Source organism: Vulpes vulpes, chromosome 9 (assembly GCF_048418805.1).
Source record: "Vulpes vulpes isolate BD-2025 chromosome 9, VulVul3, whole genome shotgun sequence".
Taxonomy (NCBI): domain Eukaryota; kingdom Metazoa; phylum Chordata; class Mammalia; order Carnivora; family Canidae; genus Vulpes; species Vulpes vulpes.
In genome coordinates, this window is record NC_132788.1 from 80,243,842 (window position 1) to 80,265,698 (window position 21,857).

General features: G+C 44.0%; 1 protein-coding gene across 3 annotated transcripts in view; it reads left to right on the plus strand.

Moving 5' to 3' along the window:
- The window catches only part of PRICKLE2 (prickle planar cell polarity protein 2), a 320,030-nt gene extending 310,620 nt beyond the window's left edge, over positions 1-9,410 (plus strand). For all 3 annotated transcript variants that reach the window (XM_072720519.1, XM_025985227.2, XM_025985220.2), the window contains one exon: positions 3,311-9,410. In XM_072720519.1, coding sequence (XP_072576620.1) covers positions 3,311-4,185 — 875 coding nt within the window. In that variant the 3' untranslated portion in view covers positions 4,186-9,410. The remainder of the gene's footprint in view (positions 1-3,310) is intronic.
- Positions 9,411-21,857: the final 12,447 nt, after the last annotated feature.

A 21,857-nucleotide genomic window follows, 5' to 3' on the forward strand; every position in this document is an offset into this window, starting at 1 on the left:
GTGGAAACCATCATCATGGTTTCTTAGCTGTGGCATTACCGACGTCCGGCACTGGATAAGTTTTTGTTGTGGGGACTGCCCTGTGTGTGCATCGTGGGGTGTTCAGCAACCTCTCTCTGGCCTCTGCCCACTAGACACCAACAGCATATGCCACCCACCCCTGCCTCCTGCCTCCCAGCCCCCAGTAACTTCCCCATGCATCGAAAAGCAAACCATTGTATATGCATACACTATAATTTTTAGGAAGATTTTACTTGGCAATGATTTCAAATCTACTGAAAAGTTGCAAAAAATGGAACAAATGATACCCAGAATGTACTCTACCTACCTAGATTTACCTGTGGTTAACAGTTTACCCCTTTCGTTTATTAGTGTATTGTTTGTTCCATCGCATGCGCACACAGAGAGACGAAATCTATTTCTGAACCATTTGAGAGGAAGTCACATCCAGCTCTGTACTATCATATCCTTTCATGGGTATTTCCCAAGAGGAAGGATCTTCTCCAACAATTATCATAATTACCACTGTTATCAAAATTACCACAGTAAATTTAGCATAATATGTTTATTAATTGCCCATGTCCCAATTTTTGCCCACAGTTATCCTTTCTAATATTCTCACTAGAGAATAGGTTCCAGTCGGGATCAGGTATTCCATATAGTTGCCATGGTTCCTTAGTGTTCTTCGGCGTAGAGCATTCCCTCAGACTTTTATGATACTGAAAAAGATATATGTTTAGGAATATAGTCCTCTTAAAAAAAAAAAGAATTTATTCATGAGAGACACAGGCAGAGGGAGAAGCAGGCTCCCTGCAGGAAGTCCAATGCAGGACTCGATCTCAGAACCCCAGGATCATGACCTGAGCCAAAGGCAGACGCTCAACCACTGAGCCACCCAGATGCCCCTCATCCCTTTTTTTCTTAATAGAATTTTCCCCATTTGGGAGTTGTTCTAATGTTTCCTGAATCCATTCAGGAAATGTGTTCCTGGCTGGAACACTGCATGAGTGATAGTGTGTCCTTCTAGGACCTATGTCGGGAGGCACACAATGTCCAGTCCCACCTCATCAATGTCGTTAAGTTTGATCTCCTGGTCAAAGTGCTGTCTGATTTCTCCATTGTGTAGCTACTAGGTTTTTCCTTACAGCTAATAAATACGTGAAGAAACACTTAACACCACGCAAATATCCTGTTCCTCCATCAAATTTTACCCCCTGACTTTAGCGTAATTCAATTCTTGCATGAATCGGTCTTTACCTAGAGTGGTTATGAAATGATGGGCTTCCAAATCCAGCACCGCTTCTGTGTGTATTCATTCTGCCCAATATTCTGTGTATAAGAGCCCACTTTTCTCCCCCGTTAATTTATTGATGTTTATCTGCTATCAGTTTGGACTCATGATTCCCTCTTTTTTTCAGTGGTTTATAAACCATTACTGTTTAAAATGTTTTGATGCTCAGGTTGCTCTGCTTTAGCTAGTGGGAGACCCTCATTTTTAATTTGTAAGACTTTCTTCCTTTTTAAAAAAAAAAAGATTTTATTTATTTATTCATGAGAGATGCAGGGAAAGAGGCAGAAGGAGAAGCAGGCTCCCTGCAGGAAGCCCAATGTGGGACTCGATCCCAGGACCCCAGGATCATGACCTGAGCCAAAGGCAGGTGCTTAACCACTGAGCCACCCAGGCATCCCTTTCTTCCTTTTTGACATAGCAAAATATTCCAGGCTTCTATTTTACCTTCACTTCTCCTGTCCTGGAATCAGCCACCTCTCTAGACTCCTAATTCCTTTTAAGAAGGAATGGTAGAAAATACCACAACTTATTTATCCTTTTTCCTATTAATTGATGTCTGAGTTGTTTCTAGTTCTAGGCTATTATAAAGAGAGCTTCTCTGAGTACCCTTATACTTTTTTGGACCTACGAACTGATTTCTGTTAGGTATATAATCAAGACTAGCAATGGAAAATCACAGAACCTCCATTCTCATTGTACACCCAACAGAAATAATACAGGAGTACACACACACACACACACACACACAAAGGACACACCTATTCAAAGCACCTTCGTTGATAATTCGTGTGTGTGTGAGGGTATGTTTAGCTAAAATAGATATTGCTAAGTAGTTTTTCAAACTGTTCGTAACATTGGTTTTGTCAAGGGAGTGGAAGCTGCTGGCTCCTGCAGGTAGGGAAGCATAATCAGTGGCAGGGGTCATAATGGGCCATTGCGACCCAAAGACAGGTTTTCTGCAACCAGCAATGGCAAAACTGCTCATCTTCCAACAGATAATGAGTAAAAATGCTGAGATTTTACCACCTGGGCCATTCTTAAGCTTTTCTTCAGAGTATGTTGCCTTAGGGTGGGCAAAATGGAAGTTACTTAAGTCAAGAATCTCCTGCTACCTGCAAAACAGTTTTTATTTCAGCCGTGCCAGTGAGGACACTTAGGGGCTCCACATCCATTGCTAGAGATTACCCGCTGTTCATGATGTTGTTTTAAAAAGTGCCTGCCCAGAGGAGGAAGGAGAGCCCCAGAGCTCCATTCACATCTTCTAGCTGTTAGGAACCCCTTTAAAACCCTGGAGCAGTCATTCACTAAACAGCCTGAGAGAGCAAATATCCCTCTGCGTACACCCAGGGAGTCACTTAGTGTACCAGACATTGGAGATGTGGTGCTTAGGGACTGCGGGCACAGGAGGATTTGCTTGGGCATGGTCCAGCCTCTGTAGCTGAAACCCTCCACATCCAAAACATCTGTCCTGCATACTTAGAGTGCAGCATCAGATCAAAAAGGTAATTGAAGCACTCTGGAAAGTGAAATTCTAAACAGAGGAAGCATCATGCATAAGATGCACAATGAGCCTTTGGAGGAATTTGTAGCTAGTAGAAGTACCTCTGTGGATGCATTTTTTTTTTAAGATTTATTTATTTATGACAGAGAGAGAGAGAGGCAGAGACACAGGCAGAAGGAGAAGCAGGCTCCATGCCGGGAGCCCGATGTGGGACTCCATCCTGGGACTCCAGGATGGCGTCCTGGGCCAAAGGCAGGTGCTAAACCGCTGAGCCACCCAGGGATCCCCCTGTGGATGCATTTTAACCAGGTGCCCTACCCGCTGTGGAGTAGAGACAGAGAGAGAGAGAGAGAGCCGCCGCCCCCGCCCCCTCCCGGGCACGTCCTGAGACAGCCTCTGTGCAGTGTACAAACTGCACAACCGTATGCAGCGATCTCCAACAGGGGGTGGTTCAGATGAACAAGACTGCACGTTTGCGTTAACCTCCGCGGTCCTCTCTTCCCTCTCTCCCCCCCCAGGCCTGTCCGCAGACGGCGGCGCCAAGCGCCAGGAGCACCTGTCCCGCTTTTCCATGCCTGACCTCAGCAAAGACTCTGGAATGAACGTCTCGGAGAAGCTGAGCAACATGGGCACGCTGAACTCGTCCATGCAGTTCCGCAGCGCAGAGTCGGTCCGCAGCCTGCTCTCCGCCCAGCAGTACCAGGAGATGGAGGGGAACCTGCACCAGCTGGGCAACCCCATCGGCTACAGAGACCTGCAGTCGCACGGGAGGCTGCACCAGAGCTTTGATTTTGATGGGGGGATGGCGGGCGGCAAGCTGCCCGGGCAGGAGGGCCTGCGGATCCAGCCCATGAGCGAGCGCACGCGGCGGCGGAGTGGCTCCCGCGACGACGGCCGCCGCGCCCGGCCTCACCGCTCCCGCCGCTCCCGCCGCTCCCGCTCCGACAACGCCCTGCACCTGGCCAGCGAGCGCGAGGCCCTGTCTCGGTTGAAAGAAAGGCCCCCGCTCCGAGCCCGGGAAGACTACGACCAGTTCCTGCGCCAGCGGAGCTTCCAGGAGAGCCTGGGCCAGGGGTCCCGGAGGGACCTGTACGGCCAGTGCCCGAGAACCGTGTCGGACCTGGCCCTGCAGAACGCCTTTGGGGAGCGATGGGGACCCTACTTCACCGAGTACGATTGGTGCTCCACGTGCTCCTCCTCTTCGGAATCCGACAACGAGGGCTATTTCCTAGGAGAACCCATCCCCCAGCCGGCCCGCCTGCGATATGTCACGAGCGATGAGCTGTTGCACAAGTACAGCTCCTACGGCCTCCCCAAGTCCTCCACGTTAGGGGGCAGGGGACAGTTGCACAGCAGGAAAAGACAGAAGAGCAAAAACTGCATCATCTCTTAATAGGATGGGGGCCAGGGGAATGGGGGGAAGATGGGAGCTGAGAATGTACGTGGAGAAACTTGCACTGTTTTAGATCCTAAAGCGCTTTTGGGGGGGTGGTTGCTGGAGGAGACAGAGGGAAATGAGGGAGATGCTGGCGGTGGTGGAGGCAAGGTTATATAGACTGACTCAATAGGTAGTCACAGTTCTCGGCATGTTGAATATTATTTGCACATTTCACTTTGGGAACGCTATAGACTCTGTGGAGGCCAGGGATGGTCACCTCCTTCCCTTCCCGTAAGTCTGTGTTGAGTCGCCTTTCGCAAGGTGGCAAACTGTTTTCCCCGCTCGCTTATATCCTCTCTGGTTCTCTTACTTTTAGGAACCCCCCCCCCTTTTTTTTTTCCCAGTAAGTAATTTGTTTATTAGCCAGGACCCCAGACTAAGTTATTTACATGTCCATTGTAAATGCAATGTAAATGAGAGTTCTGATAAAATATTTTTGTATTTTGTAATATCAAAGGAATTTCTATATCGTAGGACTCAGTGAAGACTTGCATGCACATCCAGCGTCGTCTTTGAGTAGTACTCACAGGTGGTCCAGGACCGCCCTTTTTTTTTTTTTTTTCTTTTTCTTTTTTCTATACAAATTTGTTACATGTCAGTGAGACCTTTTTTTCAAAGGAGTTTATTCGATTTGGCTTTTTGTGGCTAAAAAAAAAAGTATTATTACACCCAAAGCATTTTATGCTCCATTCCATCTTAAGGAGACATCCTTAAGTCTGCTCCCACCCTTGGTAGAATTTCTTCCCTACAAAGTGATAGTAATTTTTTTTTTAATTGCAAACGTTAACTTTTGCCAATTAGAGAAACCAACCAGTGTCCGTAAAGTCCCGTGAGCAACAATGCCGTCCCCACTAGGAATGTGGAAGTTGCTCACTCTTGATCTGTCCCTTGGGGAAAATGAAAGTGACTGTGAGTGGTACCCGTCGTGTGATGTCAGCATGACGTTGCTTTGAGTGTGGCATTATTTTCTGGTGCTCATGTTTCCTGGATTATATTATCTGCTTTCCTTTACCAAGGCAGACGGAACAGCTGCCTTAGCCTGACAACCGGTTGTCCTCAGTGCAAATGAACTGAAGCTGTAGACATTTAAGGACAGAAGGTTCTGTGGGGCTCTGGGAGTGATGGGGTGTCCTAGGTTGTACGTCATGCGGGGAGAAGGACCGAGGAAATTGGAAAGCGGGAGGCAGGTCAAGCGTAGAGGCTGAAGGGGAAGGTCAGAGCAAAGAAGTACTTCTGGAGATGCAGTAGAGTGGAAGTGACTGCCACCTTGAAGAACGCCCCCCACCCCACCCCAGTGCTTGTGGAAAGAGTCCAGTTTAACACACCCCACAACCAGAGTGTCTGGGTAACCCAGGAAAGGGAGCTGCTCAGGAGATTTCAGGGTAATGACCTTGAAAAATAAATGCTATTCAGAGGGGGATTTCCATGTTGAACTTTGGGGACTGTTGGTCAGACAGAAAATGGGCTCAAAAAAAGTGAGTTTGCTTGAAGAAGACATTTAACGGTTGTGTTGTTTATAGTAAAATAAAACTTCCTACCTTGCTTCAGTTCCGAATGAAGCGCTTGCTTTTTGTTCCATTCTCCTCCTCCCTTTAATGGATTGTGGCAGTAGAAATAATCCATCGGAGGACCCACCTTTAGTGAGATGTACTGTTGATGTAGTACACGGTGTATCTCAGTGGCCATCTGCCATGGTGAGGTGAGCGTGGTCTCTTTTCAGTATAGTAGTTAATATTTTCTAGTATTTTTTTATGGAGAGAATGTGAAAAGTGGCTTTTCAGACACCATCCCAAATGGGTCTGGGGAAAAGAAGGCTGTAAAGGACGTGAAAATGGCACTCCATTCAGGATGTATTAAAATAATTTGCTTTTCAGGTATTAATATGACATTTGTCATTGTCACTGATTTTTAAAAAAAAAAAAGCAATGCAAATGTTGGTTGTGGCTGTTTTCCGCATGCTATCTTCATATCTAAATGCTTCATTAATTATCCAAGCCTCCGGAGAATTAACTCTATTACGTTTGTATAGTAAGTTTGTAAACTGCTTGGCAAAAACCGATTAAGAAATAATGTGCAACACCATGCTACTGAAGTGGCAGGTTTCTGGTAGAAATCGGGCGAGTCCAATTAGGAGTTTCGAGTTCCTTGATTGATTGAGAATAAAAAAGGCATTTCGGAAAAAGAAAAGAGAGACAAAAGTAGATCGCTTAACATAGCAAAAAAGCTGAAAATAATGTCTATCCTCTGCGGCCTGGAATCCATTGAAAGAAATTCTCCTGGTAAAAGCTGCTTTCTAACTCCATCCTTTTCAAAAGTTCCTCTTACTTTCCCCAGATGAGGCTTGAGCCACTATCAGCAGAAAGAAGAGGGTGGCCGGAAGTCCACAAGTAGCCACATCCCATGAAGGGATGGGAGGAAGAAGCGATTTCAGAGCTAGCTGCCAGGGAGCATCCGGCCGCTGAACTGGCCAGAGCTTGAAGCATAGTGAGATGCGAGCCTCAGGGTCGCACCGTCTAGAAACAAGATCACCTCCACGTGTTTCACCGCTGCTTCTCCCCACCCCACGTGCAGCCAGGCACCTTACAGACAATGCCCGTGAGGACGGTCCAATCACCACAAAGCTGATGGGACCTCCCAGTGAAGGCCCTGGAGAGAGCAGGATGTCATTGTTTTAGGAAGTCCACCTGTTGATGATAACTTACACCTAGCATCACAGAATCCCGTTCCCTAAAACTCAATGCATTCTCTTCTGAGGCAAGAGCTTAATTAAGGTCGTTACCTGATTCCTCCGTCATGACCACGAGCTCTTCCTTGTCAAGTTTGGCCTGTGAGTAGGGCTTACACTCACCTCTTCCTGGATCATCATTTCATCTTTGATAGACTGTTCTAGAAAAGCAATCTTTTGCTAGTTTCCTCTCATCTCTAATGCCTTTGGGTTTGCTTTTCCTACCTCTCTTCATATTGGTCTTCTAGTCTTTTGGTTAAAACCACAGCTTTGGAGTTCAGTTCATTTCCTCTCGCTGCCCTCAATTCAGTGGCAGCAGAACTGGCTCTTTCCCAGGAAGAAGTAGCCACCGTCCATCTCCTGAAAGGCACTGCCAATTCATACAACCCTTGATACCGGGAACAGGTTTCTTAGCAGTCTGGTGGCACTGAGTGTGGCATTCAGGTACCCTTCCTTCTGTCATGTAGTTCCGGGATCTCTATCAAGTGTGAAGGTGAGTGGGGTGAGACCATGCTTCCTGGTCCTGTGCAGGTTCAAGGCGGGTGGAATTCCTAGTGTTGCTTGTTTGATGCCTTCTTTCTACATTCACCTTCTCATGTCTCATTCTTCCTTTCTGCCCTCAGCCAGCCCAGGGAACAGGCAATTTTGTATTTGCAATAGGGGATCAGAAGGCAGCTCTTTCTCATCCTCTTGTCCCATTCTGTGGCATGCTTTTGCACTGCAACAAATGATCATTCCTTCTCCTACGGTGGCTTTCCACTTCTTGGGTACCACTCGCCATTGCTGAGTTCAGGAGCAGCCGGTGATGACATGTATGTTGCACATGCTCTGCTATCCCTGATAGCCTGGCAGATAAAACCAATTTGTCACTGTACACTTTCCCAGGGAGCACGGATGCAGCTTCAGAAATCCTTGTGACACTCCCACTGGCTAGGATCAGTCTATCAGAACTGAGGTTATTTGATAACAAATCTCATTTGTGAACTGATTTTTGTCTTTCCATATTTTGCCATTGGCCCCAAACAGTACACCAACTTTTTAGGAAGCATCGTTCATAAATGACTGTGAGAGCCCAGTTCCTTTGTGGATGTGAAAGTGGAGGCTGACTTCTTTAAGCAAAACAAAGACAAATCTCTGGCCTCCTTTTGCATTCCCGTGTTCTTGGCCAATCATTACAGGCAGCCTTCTGTTCATCCTTTTGCAGAGGTCAAATAAGAGGCCATCTTATTCTTCGTCTAATCCCACCTTCTAACAAGAAATAACACAAATATTTAAATTCCAAGGAGAAGTGCTCTTTGTATGTTTCTGTCTAACAGAAACCAGATGCTAAATGCCTAAGGAGGAGAATCTATCTATGACAAAGGAAAGTGGGAAATAAAACCAGTTATCTGAATATTCCATGCCAGAAGAGTTGCTATTAGCAACCGTTTAGCACCTTCAAGGCTTTGAAATGGGCTCTATGGACAGCCCTCCAGCTGCTGGACTCAGCTAAGCCTCCCCTCCTGATTTTGAAGGCAGTTACAGATTGCCGCCTTTTGAGATACAGCTCTCAAAGCTCAAGGGAAGCAGAAATGAAAACAGCTTTGCCTTGGTCCTATGGGGGCATCAGCAGACACCGGGGCTTGTTTGACCACTTGGAAGTAGTTGTCAAGGGTTAGGACCAAGAAAGGATGGATTCCTTTTCCATTTTCTCATAATAGTAGCCCAGTCAACACAAGACTGCCATAAACCATGACTCACTATTGGGAGCTATACTCTTTTATAAGCTTACTTCCTGCTGACAAAACTAGCTTTCCCCAAAGGGGAATAAAAAAAAAAAAAGGAGGGAGGAAAGTCAAGTAGTGTAGGAAAACATTTCTGGTGATTTAGATATGATGGATCTGTAGGATAGAAAAAAAAAATTGTTCTATCCTGAGAGTTTTTGGAGACATCCCTTCACCCTACTGGGCATTTGGCCATTCGTGTTCAATAGGTCACTGACCCACGTTTTAAAAATTTTTTGGTGAGTTTTACCCACTAGTAGGATCTGTTCTCCAGCCTCTCTAGTTGATATTCATGTGTTTCCAGAGAGCATTTCGGTTCCACCATGGACCCTGACTTAACATTCTAAGGTCTATGAATCTTTCATTTTCCTTAGCAAATTAGGACTTTGGCAGTTTTCCCTCTCCTAAACACATTCTTTCCTGTACAGGATTGCTCTGCCCATCTCCTGCTTTAACTCCAAGTGCATAAACAAAACCTCAGAGGGTCTGAGAAGGTGAGGCAGGCCAGACTCTGTTTTGTGTGTCGAGTGTCAAGCTATTTGTAAAGAAGGTCCCAAATGGGCCTTTGGTGTGGGCTCTGCCAGAGACTGTTGTGAACACTTTGCTTGAGATCTGTGCCCTGTAAAATGGATATGTTTTACTGATGTCTGTAATACATTTGTAAACTTCCAATAAAATTTGAATAAAAGAAATGTTGCCCATCTTCTCAGTCCTCACTCCCTTTCCAGATTTTTAAAAATATTTGCCCTCGAGCATCAAAGAATACAGAGGCCACATGAGTCAGGGAATGAGGTTTACCAGGTAGGAGGAACCTGACTGTGTAAACTGGGAGTTTTCAACTTCAACGCTGTTGACATTTGGGATCAGTTCATTCTTTGTGGCAGAGAACTGTCCTACGCCTTGTAAGATGTTTAGCAACATCGCTGACCTCTCTATGCACTAGATGCCAGTAGCATCCCTCCCCCTCAGTTTTGACAACCAAAAATCTCTCCGTACGTCATGCCCATTAAGATGGCTACTATCAAAAAATAAAAATTAAAAAATAGGGTGGGTGAGGAAGCAAAGAAATTGGAGCCCTGGTGTGCTGTGGGTGACAATGTAAAATGGTGTGTCCTCTATGGAAAAGAGTACAGCAGTTTCTCAAAAATTTATGCATAGAAATACCATAAGATCCAGCAATTCTACTTTTGAGCTTATACCCAAAAGAATTGAAAGCAGGGCCTCAGAAAGATATGAATATGTGCTATGTTCATCGCGGCTTTAGTCATAATAGCTAAAAGGTGGAAACAACCCAAATGTCTGTCCGTGGATGAAAAGATAAACGAGATATGGTGTATACATACAGTAGTGTATCATTCAGTCTTAAAAAGGAAGAAAATCCTGTTATATGCTACGACATAGATGAATCTAGAGGACATCATGTGAAGTGAAATAAACCAGTTAGAAAAAAACATCGTGTAATTCCACTTACGTGAGACACCTAGGGTAGTCAAATTCATAGCGATGGAAAATAGAATGGTAGTGTCCAGAGGCTGGCAGGGAAAGGAGAATAGAAAGTTATTTGATGGGTGTAGAGTCCCAGTTTTTCAAGATGAAAAATCTGGAGATTGTTTGCCCAAATATATTAATGTAATTAATACTACTGAACTCAGCACTTGAAAATGATAAATTGTATGTTATCTTTATTTTAACACAATTTTTTAAAAGTGTGGTACATTCCTGAATACCTTTGGGGCAAAATCACTCCTGGTTGAGAACTACCAATGTAAATGCTTTGTTTTCTTTGCACCTTTGTTCCTTAAGGATCCTAGAAACCAACTCCTACTCAGGCCACACAGTTAATTTTTAGTTATTAGCAGGAATTAAAACCAAACAACCCCAAAATATTTGTAATAGCCTCTAAGCAAATAATAAGTGGGTTGTCTAGAGAGTTATGTCCATGGCTGTGTTGTGGTTAGGATGGCATTAACATTGTCAAGGGGCCAGGACCAAAACAGTATGTAAATCAGATTTTCCCGTGTCTGATCCACAACATTTGGGAGTTGCTGGATACTGCAATAACATTTATTCATTCAACAAGTATTTATTGGGAACCTCCTCTGTGCTGGGCACTGTTCTACATGCTGGGAATACAGCAATGCACAAAACATAACTTCCTGGGGATCCCTGGGTGGCGCAGCGGTTTGGCGCCTGCCTTTGGCCCAGGGCACGATCCTGGAGACCCCGGATCGAATTCCACATCAGGCTCCCGGTGCATGGAGCCTGCTTCTTCCTCCGCCTGTGTCTCTGCCTCTCTCTCTCTCTCTCTGTGACTATCATAAATAAAAAAAAAAAAAAATAATAACTTCCTACCCTAAAGGAGCTTACAAACTCGACTTTCCACCAGACATAAAACCTGAAGTAGCAAATATTCTCACCCATGCTAACCATGAGGACTTGGGAGTTGCAGACGAGTCTTATTTCATCCTAAGGCCTTCTGAGAGCCTTTGGATGAAGGCTTGAGTTGTGTTGGAAATACTCTGCCTTCCTGGGGAGCATGGCCTTCAGGTAGCCACGGTTTTACCCTACGACACACTCTCCTTCCTCCTCTTCAGCCACAATGCTGGAGTCAAGTATGGCACCTAGCCAGCAATCTCTAAGTGATGTAAGTGATGTAGCATGGTAGACTAGACCAATCAGATTACCTTTCTCAAGAATATAAATTAAGGGATTCTGAGAGAATGGGGCTGTAGGCAATGTAGGCTGAAGCTGGGACGATGTCTAGGGAGGGCAGCCAGAAGGCAGAGCTGGGCCCTCTAGCATCAGGGCAAGATAAAAGATGAGGGAGCAGAAGCTCAAGCTGAGAGCAGCAGGACAAGGAACAGAGATGTGTGTGAGCCCAGAAAGATCTGAAGCGACCCAAGGGAGCTTGTCCCCATAACCTCTCACTTCAAAACAGACTCCAGTTTCTGCCCTGGAGGTACTCTTCTGGGGTCACCACGCAGTTTGGGTCCTTCACACACCCCTTCCCCATGGTGCTTATGTATCATTACATTATGCACCATCACCAACTCTTACCTGTGTTCAGGTGTTCTTTGCAACCATAATTAAAGCACATGAAAAGCTTCCATATATTTTATTTTGCTCTGCTGCCCTTCAGCAATTTTTTTTTAAAGATTTTATTTATTTGAGAGAGACAGAGATTGAGAGAGAGAGCACGAGCAGGGGGAGGGGTACAGAGAGAGAGGGAGAAGGAGACTCCCCAGATGTAGACTTCCTGCTGCGCAGGAGCCTGAAGCAGGGCTCTTATCCCAGGGCCCCAGGATCACGACCTGAGCCAAAGACAGACAGTTAATGGACTAAGTAAGCCACATAGGCAGCCCTCCCCTTTAGCAATTTAATCCCCTCTCAGCCACTTGTTCGTTGTATCATCTCGGGAAATGTGCATGTCTTCTCTGAGCCTCAGTTTTTATCTAACTAATGGGAGAGTAATGGGGTCATGTGGGTTTACTTGTGGGAATAATGCATGTAAATCTCTTAGTGCTCTGTCTGCCACTGTAAGAGCTCAAAACATCATCTGTTGCTGTGATTACTATCATTACCATCTCAAAGACAAAGAGGAGCAGAAAGTAGATACCATTGGTATCTGGTCTAACAGTGCTCATGTATTTTTGTTTAATGTAAGCATTGAACTGGAATTAGAGACATCCCAGGAAGTCCTGAATCTTTGTTTAAGAAATGCCTGCAGCTTTATTAAACAAAACAAATCTTCTGGTCCTAACCACAGACATTCTGGTTCAGTGGATCTGAGGTCAAACTCTGGATTCTGCTTTTTAAATGAGGCTTTGCACATCATTCCAATCCAGCAGGTTTGAGGACCATACTTCATGGAACTCTGACTTAGCAATTGTTTGTTTGTTTCCAAAGCAAACAAAAAACATGTCTCCCAGTCCTACCCACTTCAGGAGAATCTGATAACTGGTCCATTGGTCAGGTTGGAAAGATCTGAGGCTGGGGTTTACAATACAATTTTGGAGGATCTGAGATATATTCATTCACTTTTTCCCAGAAGTGACAGTCTTCACAAATAGAAGTGTAGTTTAACTGATTTTAATTTTTCTGAGATAAAGATAGATATATGGATGATATAGATAGATATAGATATAGATGGATATATAGACAGATATAGATACAGATATAGATATATCAGGACTGCACTGAAGAGGGTGAGCTCATCGTGAAATTCAGTCTAACAATTATGTTTGGATCTGAGAATTGTTACTTTTGGCTCATAACCAATGGCTTTCACACATCAAAATTACCTGGGTAGATTATTTAAAATCCAGAGTCTCTGTCCCCATCCCTAGAAAGTCTGATTCAGCAGGTGTTCAGCAGGACTAGGAAAACTGCATCTTTCATGTGCTTATGAAGGTAGGGATGGGAGACCAGCCTTGGGAGAAACTGCTCAGAGGCGCTCTCAATGTGGGAAATTCATCCTCTGAGAGCCCTTTGTGCTACCTGCAGTCCAGCCTATGTTACAGAGCTTTACTTTGGAAGAATCTTCTTCTCAAATATTCCTCTACCATAGGTGCAGATACTGGTTTGCTTTCAGGCCACAGTGAGAAACAGCAGCCCCTTTAGAAAACCCATACCAGTGGAGCTTCTAAATACAACTAATTTTGTCTGAGAGAGATGTCAAGACAAAAGCCCAAAAGGGAAAGCTTCTCAGAAGATGCAATAGATAAATAATCAGAAACACAGGCTGGAGTGTAGGGAGGAGGGGGGAGGGCTAAGCCCTTAAATGACACAATCCTACCCAGCAGGATAGGAGATGCTTTAAGAGCTTTCTCAGCAAATTACTAGCAGGTACTTGTTTCCCTGCTTGGTTGGTGATGTAGAGATAAAACAGATTATCAAGGTTGACACGCAGCTTTGTGCTGTGAACACACAAGTTAGCAAACAGATGAGACCAGAAGTACCAGAAAGTAAACCCCAAAACTTGAGGAATTGGGGAAGCTGTCTTAGGCCAGGTTCTCTGGATTTTAAGCAGGCAAAAGTGACTACAAAGTAACTAGAGCGAAAAGGGAAATGGAGGGATAGAGAACTGATTTGCAGGATACTACGTGTCTTACAAGAACCTAAGGGCAGCTCCTTCATGGGAGCCTGGAACCAGGAGGAGGAAAGCCACCAAGACCTCAGAAGGATTCAATCCCAAGGTTTCCCAATTTTCCAAGGGAAATCTGTAAGTGCCAAGAGAGATTATGGGCTTGGTCTTTTACACCTTTGAGTATCCAGGTTCCCTCTGATACCCCAACTTCCTTCATAGGTGAAGACTTTTTTCCTCTGGATGATGAGTCGCTGCAAGGCAAAATTTCACTCCCACTCCCTATGATCAGGTTTTCATTACTGAATTTCCCCCAAATTGGTGGTGGGTTTTTTTTTTTAACTCCAGCTAAGCATAGTATTTTCCAATTTCAAGGAGTAATAGTGCCCATGGACTCCATAATGAAGCTACCAACGTTTCAAGTACTAGCAACTATAAATGCAAAAACTAAAGTCAAGGGCACATGCCCCTGAATTGTAATCAGATGATTTATGATATAATGAACGAACCATCACTAGGAAGTGAAGGTTTAAGAATAATCAAATCCATACTGATCTGGAAAAATGCTACCCAGGAATAAACTTATATCAGCAAATGGAACAAATTAACATATTTCAACATACTTCTTTCATGGACCTAGTGCTAATTACACCACCATTTTTTATTGGAAAATGTGCCTGAGCAGGCCAGGACAAAATCAGGGCACACTTAATAGATAATGGAAATCTACAGCTGAATTAGAAATAAATGAGATGGTACAACACTTAATAAAAGCTCCAATGGCAGAAGAAACACAAAGAAAGAAGTTGATGCTTTCTATCCAGTAACAAAAAGTCAGCCTGTATTATAATATAGTTATTTCCTATATTCCTTTCATTTCGGAATTATTTCCAGATAAAGAACTCAGGAAAGAAATTGGCCCATTTATTTGCAAAATCTATCCTCTAAATTTCATCTATCAACTGTGTCAACATTGTTTCTCAATTCTGTACAATAATGAATGGGGGGGGGTTGTGTAAAGAACGGGCATGTCTGAGGCATTTAATGCTCACTGAATGTCCAATGGAATGTTCCCTTCCACTCCCAACCCTCTCACAGCTGGGTAGGATCAAGAAACTGGTGCTGGGCAAAAAAGTGAGGGCAAGTGAGATGTCACTTCCAGACTAAGGTGATGAACCACCCCTATGCATTCATTTACCTACCATTGCTCCTTCCAAACCACAGTGATCTGGATGCCTCAGGATGAGATGCTGAGTAACTGGACAGAAGCAAACTTCCCTGAGTCACCATGTGGAAGAAGCCATGCATAACAAGCTTTGTGTAAACAAGAAATACACCTTGGTTGTATTAAACAGTAGAGATTTCAGGGTTAATTTGTTACCATAGGATAACCCAGCCCATTGTGACTACTATGTGGGGGTAAGTCTGAAATGACTTCTCAAGATTCTTTCTGGTCTGGGTGATCTGGTCCTGTGAGTCTCTGGATGACCATGCAAAGTTCTGAGGGCTGAAAAGGCCAATGCTTTGGATGTAGTTTCTTTTTTTGTGGCTTGATTGGTTTGGTGGGTTGGTTGCTTTGATGTGGTTAAATTACTCAGTTATTTTAGCCTCCAATCATGAAGGTGGGCTTAGAGAATTAGATTCCACAAGACTGTAAGCTCCAAGCGGGCACATATCTACACCATTGCATTTATGCATGTTAAGCTCAACCAGTGCCTGCAGAGAGTAGATTTTTGATAAATATTTGTTACACAAAAGAAATAAAAGAATTAAATAATCAAAATGGCCCATGCAAAGAGAACCCAGATGACATGAAGCTCTCCATTGACCTGAGTGCTGCCCTAGAAAGACTGAGGGAAGATTTTCTCCTCCACATAAGAGCAGAGGCTCTGGAGGGAAAGCACTAAGTTTAATTAAATGGATAGCATATTCATTCCTCAGATATTTATTGAGCACCCACTGTGTGCCTTATTCTAGGACTTGGGATAAAACAGTCAATAAGGTAGACAAATTTCCCATTCCCATGGAGCTCTCCTTTGCTTTTCCCTCATCTTTTTTTTTTTTTTAAGTCAAATTTGACCTGCAGAAAGAACAGTTTTCAATTATCTAGTTATCGGAGTTATCCAGTATAAAAAAGCAAGTCATGGCAGAAGGTCCAATTATCTTCCAAAATGTTAACTCCATAAACCCTATTTCCCTGGAGCTCCCAATTAATAACCAGCCTTCTTTGCTTCACCCCTCACTTCTGGTGCTTTACCTTGGAGATTCCCACCTCCCTTTGTCTTTTGAACTGAGCAGTGACCCCTACCCTCCTCCTTGGCCAACTTCATTCTTAGGAGAAACTATTTCCTTCCATGGGCTTCTCTTAATCTACTTGTGAGTCAGTTTCCTGTGGTTTTTCCCTATCAGTGGTTTTGGAGACGGCTTGCTAGGCTGCCCTGTGTTAACCATCTTCAGCCAGGGGCTCGGAGCTATGAGTGTCTTCAAAGGGGTCACTGCATCTCCAGAGACATGCTCCCAGCAGTCCTAACTGAAGTCTGCCCTGAACTGGCCCAAGGACTCAAGAAAAAAGTTTGCTTCTTCCATCTGATCCTCAGAGTGTTGCCTAAGACCACACAGCGTGGTATCTAAGCTGATCACGGTGCTCAGAGGGGCAGCAGCACAGGGGCACGGCTGCTGATTACCCCTTCCTGCCAGTGCTCTTTCCCCTAACTCCCCTACCACAGCGACACCAGACAGCTCTCAGGTTGCTGGGATGCAAGGAACATCTCCATCATCCATTCCTGCCTTTGTGCCTCCTGCAGCCCCTTGACTGCTTGGCCAGTTTTGAGTGAATCCAAGCTCACCTATGAGATCCCTGTCACCAGAAGCACGTTTTCCCCTGAAAGGAGTCTTCTTGACATCATCAGGGCAGTTCTCTTCCTTCTTCCTCATTCCAGCTCTTTGTTTTGCAAATTAATGCCATCCACACAACCCTGTCATTCATTCATTCATTCATTCATTCATTCATTTTAATTTTATTTTTTTCCCCTGTCATTTAAATTTTTTTTTCTTTTTTTTTAGACTGAGGCCAAGAACTCAGCACACAATTCCCAGGCACACCAACCAGGGTGCAAACAAGTTTTCAACCTTGTGTGGCAGTTGAAAATAAAATCTTTAATGTGAACAGTAGCATGCCCTGCAAAGAACCAGCTAGGAAAGAAGTTTGGGATGGAATAGGACCCCAGAGAATAGGAACACTGGATGCATCCAGGTCTTCATTTGCTCCCTTGGAAGATACCTTGCTTCTGTTTTCTCCTCTGCCCTAAAGAAATAAATAATGCCCCATTATTGTGACTCATGAGGGATAGCAAAGAGCCATTCCTGTTAGCTGGGCCACCCAGGTAAAGAACAGATATAATAACAAATGAAACCACATCCAAAATTTCGAAGAAGCACTGGAGGAGACTTCGTGCTGCCTTCACCTAGGCAAGAGTGTGCCTCCCCTGCAGAGCCCTGTGAACCGAGATCTCAGACAAGAATGTGAGTGGGCTAGACCAACAGGGAAGGGGGAAAGGCAGGGAAGACACAGCCACCTCCAGGCCCCAGCACTAATGGTCCCACAAGTCTGAAATCTGGACAGGATACATCTCCAAGCATTCTCTGAATGGATCTTTGTCAAAAATTTTGAGGGTATCAAGGGAAAAGCTTCTCGCTAGATTGAGCCAAGTATACCCTTTCATCTGCTCAGATGACTGCGCTAATGAGCAAACTTCTAAGTAGTAGACGTGGTTAATTTTTGTATGAGCCACACTCAATGGAATGAAATTAAGGGAATTATCCTATCTTTGTGCATGCTTACCAGTTCTATTTTTGAATTTCAATTGGAAACATGATTTTTCTCTTGTCACTCCCTTCTCTGAGACTACGGCATGAGAAAGAAAGCTGCGTGGTAAGTATACCTTCTCTCCCTTGCATACATCACCTTCCATCACAAAGGACAGAAACTTAGCAGGTAAGTGATCATACATAACACCTGTCTGATAAAGGTGCTGCATTCAGGAGCATGAGGTCCTGGGGCCATAATTGGACTCAAAGCCGGCTGCAATGTGCACTAGAAGAACATTAATAACATGCCCACACGTATGTGCATGTGTAAGGATCCATTTCCTCAGGAACTGTATGTATCTGCCAGGCAGAAAGATTTATTGCACTGGAATAAACCCACCAAAGATATTTATTTAAGGACTTGCCATACAAAAGTTTTATAAAAACACCACTTTCTAGCATAACACACAGAGAAGTTAAATAACTACACTGTACACCTGAAATGGACGTAACATTGTGTATCAACTACACTCAAACTTTTATTTTATTTTATTTTTTTATTTTTTTATTTATTTATGATAGTCACAGAGAGAGAGAAAGAGAGGCAGAGACACAAGCAGAGGGAGAAGCAGGCTCCATGCACCGGGAGCCTGACGTGGGATTCGATCCCGGGTCTCCAGGATCGCGCCCTGGGCCAAAGGCAGGCGCCAAACCGCTGCGCCACCCAGGGATCCCACTCAAACTTTTAAATAGCGCTTTTCTATTTCTTAAAAATAAGCTTTTTGCTAAAATGATATTACAAAAGAACATGTATGTACTACTAACCCCTGTTGCAAATCCTAGATATTGTAAGTGAAATTCCTTTTTTTTTAGATTTACTTATTTATTTAGAAAGATGCAAAGAGAAAGTGTGCCCCTGCTCTCATGCAGAATGGAGCCTCAGCTTCCATCTCACAACCCTGAGGTGATGACCTGAGCTAATATCAAGAGTTGGACATTCAACCAACTGAGCCACCCAGGCACCTTGATAAGTTTAAAAGAAGTAAGGGTGTTGTGATATGAAAGAGTGCATTCACCATTCAGTCCTAAAGAGCATCCTAAGAGTTTTTGTTATTAAATTTTTATATTTTGGGCAGCCCGGGTGGCTCAGCGGTTTAGTGCTGCCTTCAGTCCAGGGCGTGATCCTGGAGACCCGGGATGGAGTCCCATGTCGGGCTTCCTGCATGGGGCCTGCTTCTCCCTCTGCCTGTGTCTCTGCCTCTCTCTCTCTCTGTGTCTCTCATTAATAAATAAATAAAATCTTTTAAAAAAATTTTTAAAATATATTTTTAGGGCCTAATTAGCAGAGGGTCTGACCCATACTAAATGCTCAACAAAATATTCTTTCCCAAAATCACATTAAGAACATCCCATGTGGGGCACCTGGCTGGCTCAGTAGTTGAGCATCTGCCTTTGGCTCAGGTCATGATCCTGGGATCCTGGGATCGAGTCCTGAATCAGGATCCCAGCAGGAAGCGCTTCTCCCTCTGCCTATGTCTCTGCCTCTCTCTGTGTGTCTCTTTTGAATAAATAAATAATCTTTTTTTTTAAAAAAAAGAAAAAGTTAATTTAAAAAAATCCCATGTACAGCCATTGGACTTGGTACCAGACATACTTAAAAGGATATCGCTTCTGACCTTGAGGAGTTCAAGGTCAGAGGTATAACAAGAAGAACAGACATAAAGGTTTTTCAAAAGAACCAAGTTTGATATTGAAGGATGTGTAGGAGTTCAGCAGGTAAAGACATTGTGGAAGAGCAGAGGAAACCACAGGGCTCAGCAACATAGAGCAGCATGATGTATTCCAGGAACACTGTGCCATTAGTGTGGTTGGGAGCCTTGGTGCCAGGAGACGACACTGAGGAGATGAATGAGGTGGGTAGTGAAAGGTTTTGGATGCCAGGCAAAAGAGTGAGCTTCATTTTCTGGGCAGTGAGGAGCCTTTTAAGGTTCTTAAGTAAGGATATGAAGTGATTCCATTTGTTTTGTAGAACATCTACTCTGGCAGTAGAAGGCAGGGTAGTTCTGGAGTGGAAGGAAAATTGAGTTAAAAACAGAGCGATTGTTGCATCAAACGAAGCAAGTTTAACCAGAACAGTGGGCATCAGGAAGGAAGAATTGGGAAGAAAAGCCAGAAAATTTGGTAAGTAAAGGTAGTGTAGTGAAGCCATTGAAGATGTGCAGTAGGAACCAACCAGAAGATAGTTTTCCTGCTATTGGGATGTTTCTTTCAGTAGCTGTGGCCTTCTGGGAACCTAGGATCCCTTAAATGGGAACTACACACAGATTCACATTCTCCATCGTGGATCTGTCCTTTGCTGACTGTGTGCCCTTGGGCACATTTCTTGCTTTCTCTATGTCCCAGTTAGAAAAAAAGGCACAAAACATGAGAGGCAAAGAGATATTCGCATTTACTAAGAGGAGAAAGGGTACAAATGAAGCCCAAGTAGGCCGAGCCGAGGAAAGAAATGCAATGGGTCAGCTGGTTGGCTCTGGTTACTTTTCCTTTCTGTCCTCACTCCTATCAAACTTCTTTGTTTTCAGGTGAAAATCATCACCCAGCTTCCCAGCCTGGCAGCTGGCTCTGCTGGGGAATGTACAGGAGGTGTAGAAGGAGAAGAGGGGGTTCCTTCAGATATGCTGGTTGAACTGCAGGTGGGACAGGCCCCTGTTTATTTTCCCAGTGGAACACCACGTAGTTTACACTCAGTCTCTTCCAACCAAAATGATTGAGGAAAGAATGATTACCAAGTAATCTAGCCTTTGGATCTAATCCATATGGCATCCCATTTTTGAGCCTCAGGGAGATGCAATGCTGGCCAGTGTTGGTTGATGGAGATGAAAACTGGTGCAGCCACTCTGGAAAACAGTATGAAGTTTCTTCAAAAAGTTAAAAATAGAACTACCCCATGATCCAGCAATGGCACTACTAGGTATTTACCTAAATAATACAAAAATATTATTCAAAGGGATACACACACTCCAATGTTTATAGCAGCATTATTTACAATAGCCAAATTATAGAAACAGCCCAAGTGTCCATCGAATGATAAATGGATAAGGAAGAGGTGGTGTGTATTTATATATTTATATACCATGGGATGTTACTCAGCCACAAAAAAAGAATGAAATCTTGCATTTGCAACAACACAGATGGAGCTAGTGTATTATGCTAAGCAAAATAAGTCAGTTGGAGAAAGACAACATAGGATTTCATTCATATGTGGATTTAAGAAACACAAAACAAATGAGCAAAGGGGAACAAAAGAGAGAGGAAAACCAAGAAATAGACTCTTAACTGTAGAGAACAGACCGATGGTTAGCAGAGGGGAGGTGCATGGGGGGATGGGTAACATTGGTGAAGGGGATTAAGGAGTGCACTTGTCATGATGAGCACCGGTCATTGTATGGAAGCGTGGAATCACTATATTGTACACATGAAGCTAAAATTACACTGTACGTTAACTAACTGAAATTTAAATAAAAACTTAAAAAGACACACAGAGTTGGCCAGTGCTGGAGGCCAGTTCATATTTATGGCATTTCCAGACAGCACCTTTTGATTGACATTTGGCAAGTACATGAGAAAGTTTCCTTAAAAACTGTTTTGGGGCAGCCCCGGTGGCTCAGCAGTTTAGCGCCACCTTCAGCCTAGGGCGGGATCCTGGAGTCTCGGGACCGAGTCCCACATCAGGCTCCCTGCATGGAGCCTGCTTCTCCTTCTGCCTATGTCTCTGCCTCTCTCTTTCTATCTCTATCTCTCATGAATAAATAAATAAAATCCTTTAAAAAAACAGTTTTGATTTCCAACACCGCAATGTCTAATGCCTACAAGTCTTTCAAAAATTATTGAAACTCATATTTAGTTTGGGACCTGTTAGAATGTCAGAGCTTTTGGAATTTGTCTTCCTGAGCAATAGGGTTAGACTATATTCCTGAGAGTGAGGCTAGGGTGGCGCTTCCCCTCAAGGCAATGGAATTCCCATTGCCAATTGACTTGGCCATAAGTCACTTTGGGAGAAGGGAGGATTTCCTTTATAGTAAAGATAGATGTCAGTTAGGCCAAGATTGGAGGCATGGAGAGATCCCAAGCATGGATGCACTCTCTGCCCATGTCAGAAGTGGGCAGGAATGATCCACAACATCAGGATTCTCCAGGAATAGAATATGTATGGTACCCCTGAAGTTATGTAGCAAGGTGGCCCCTTCAC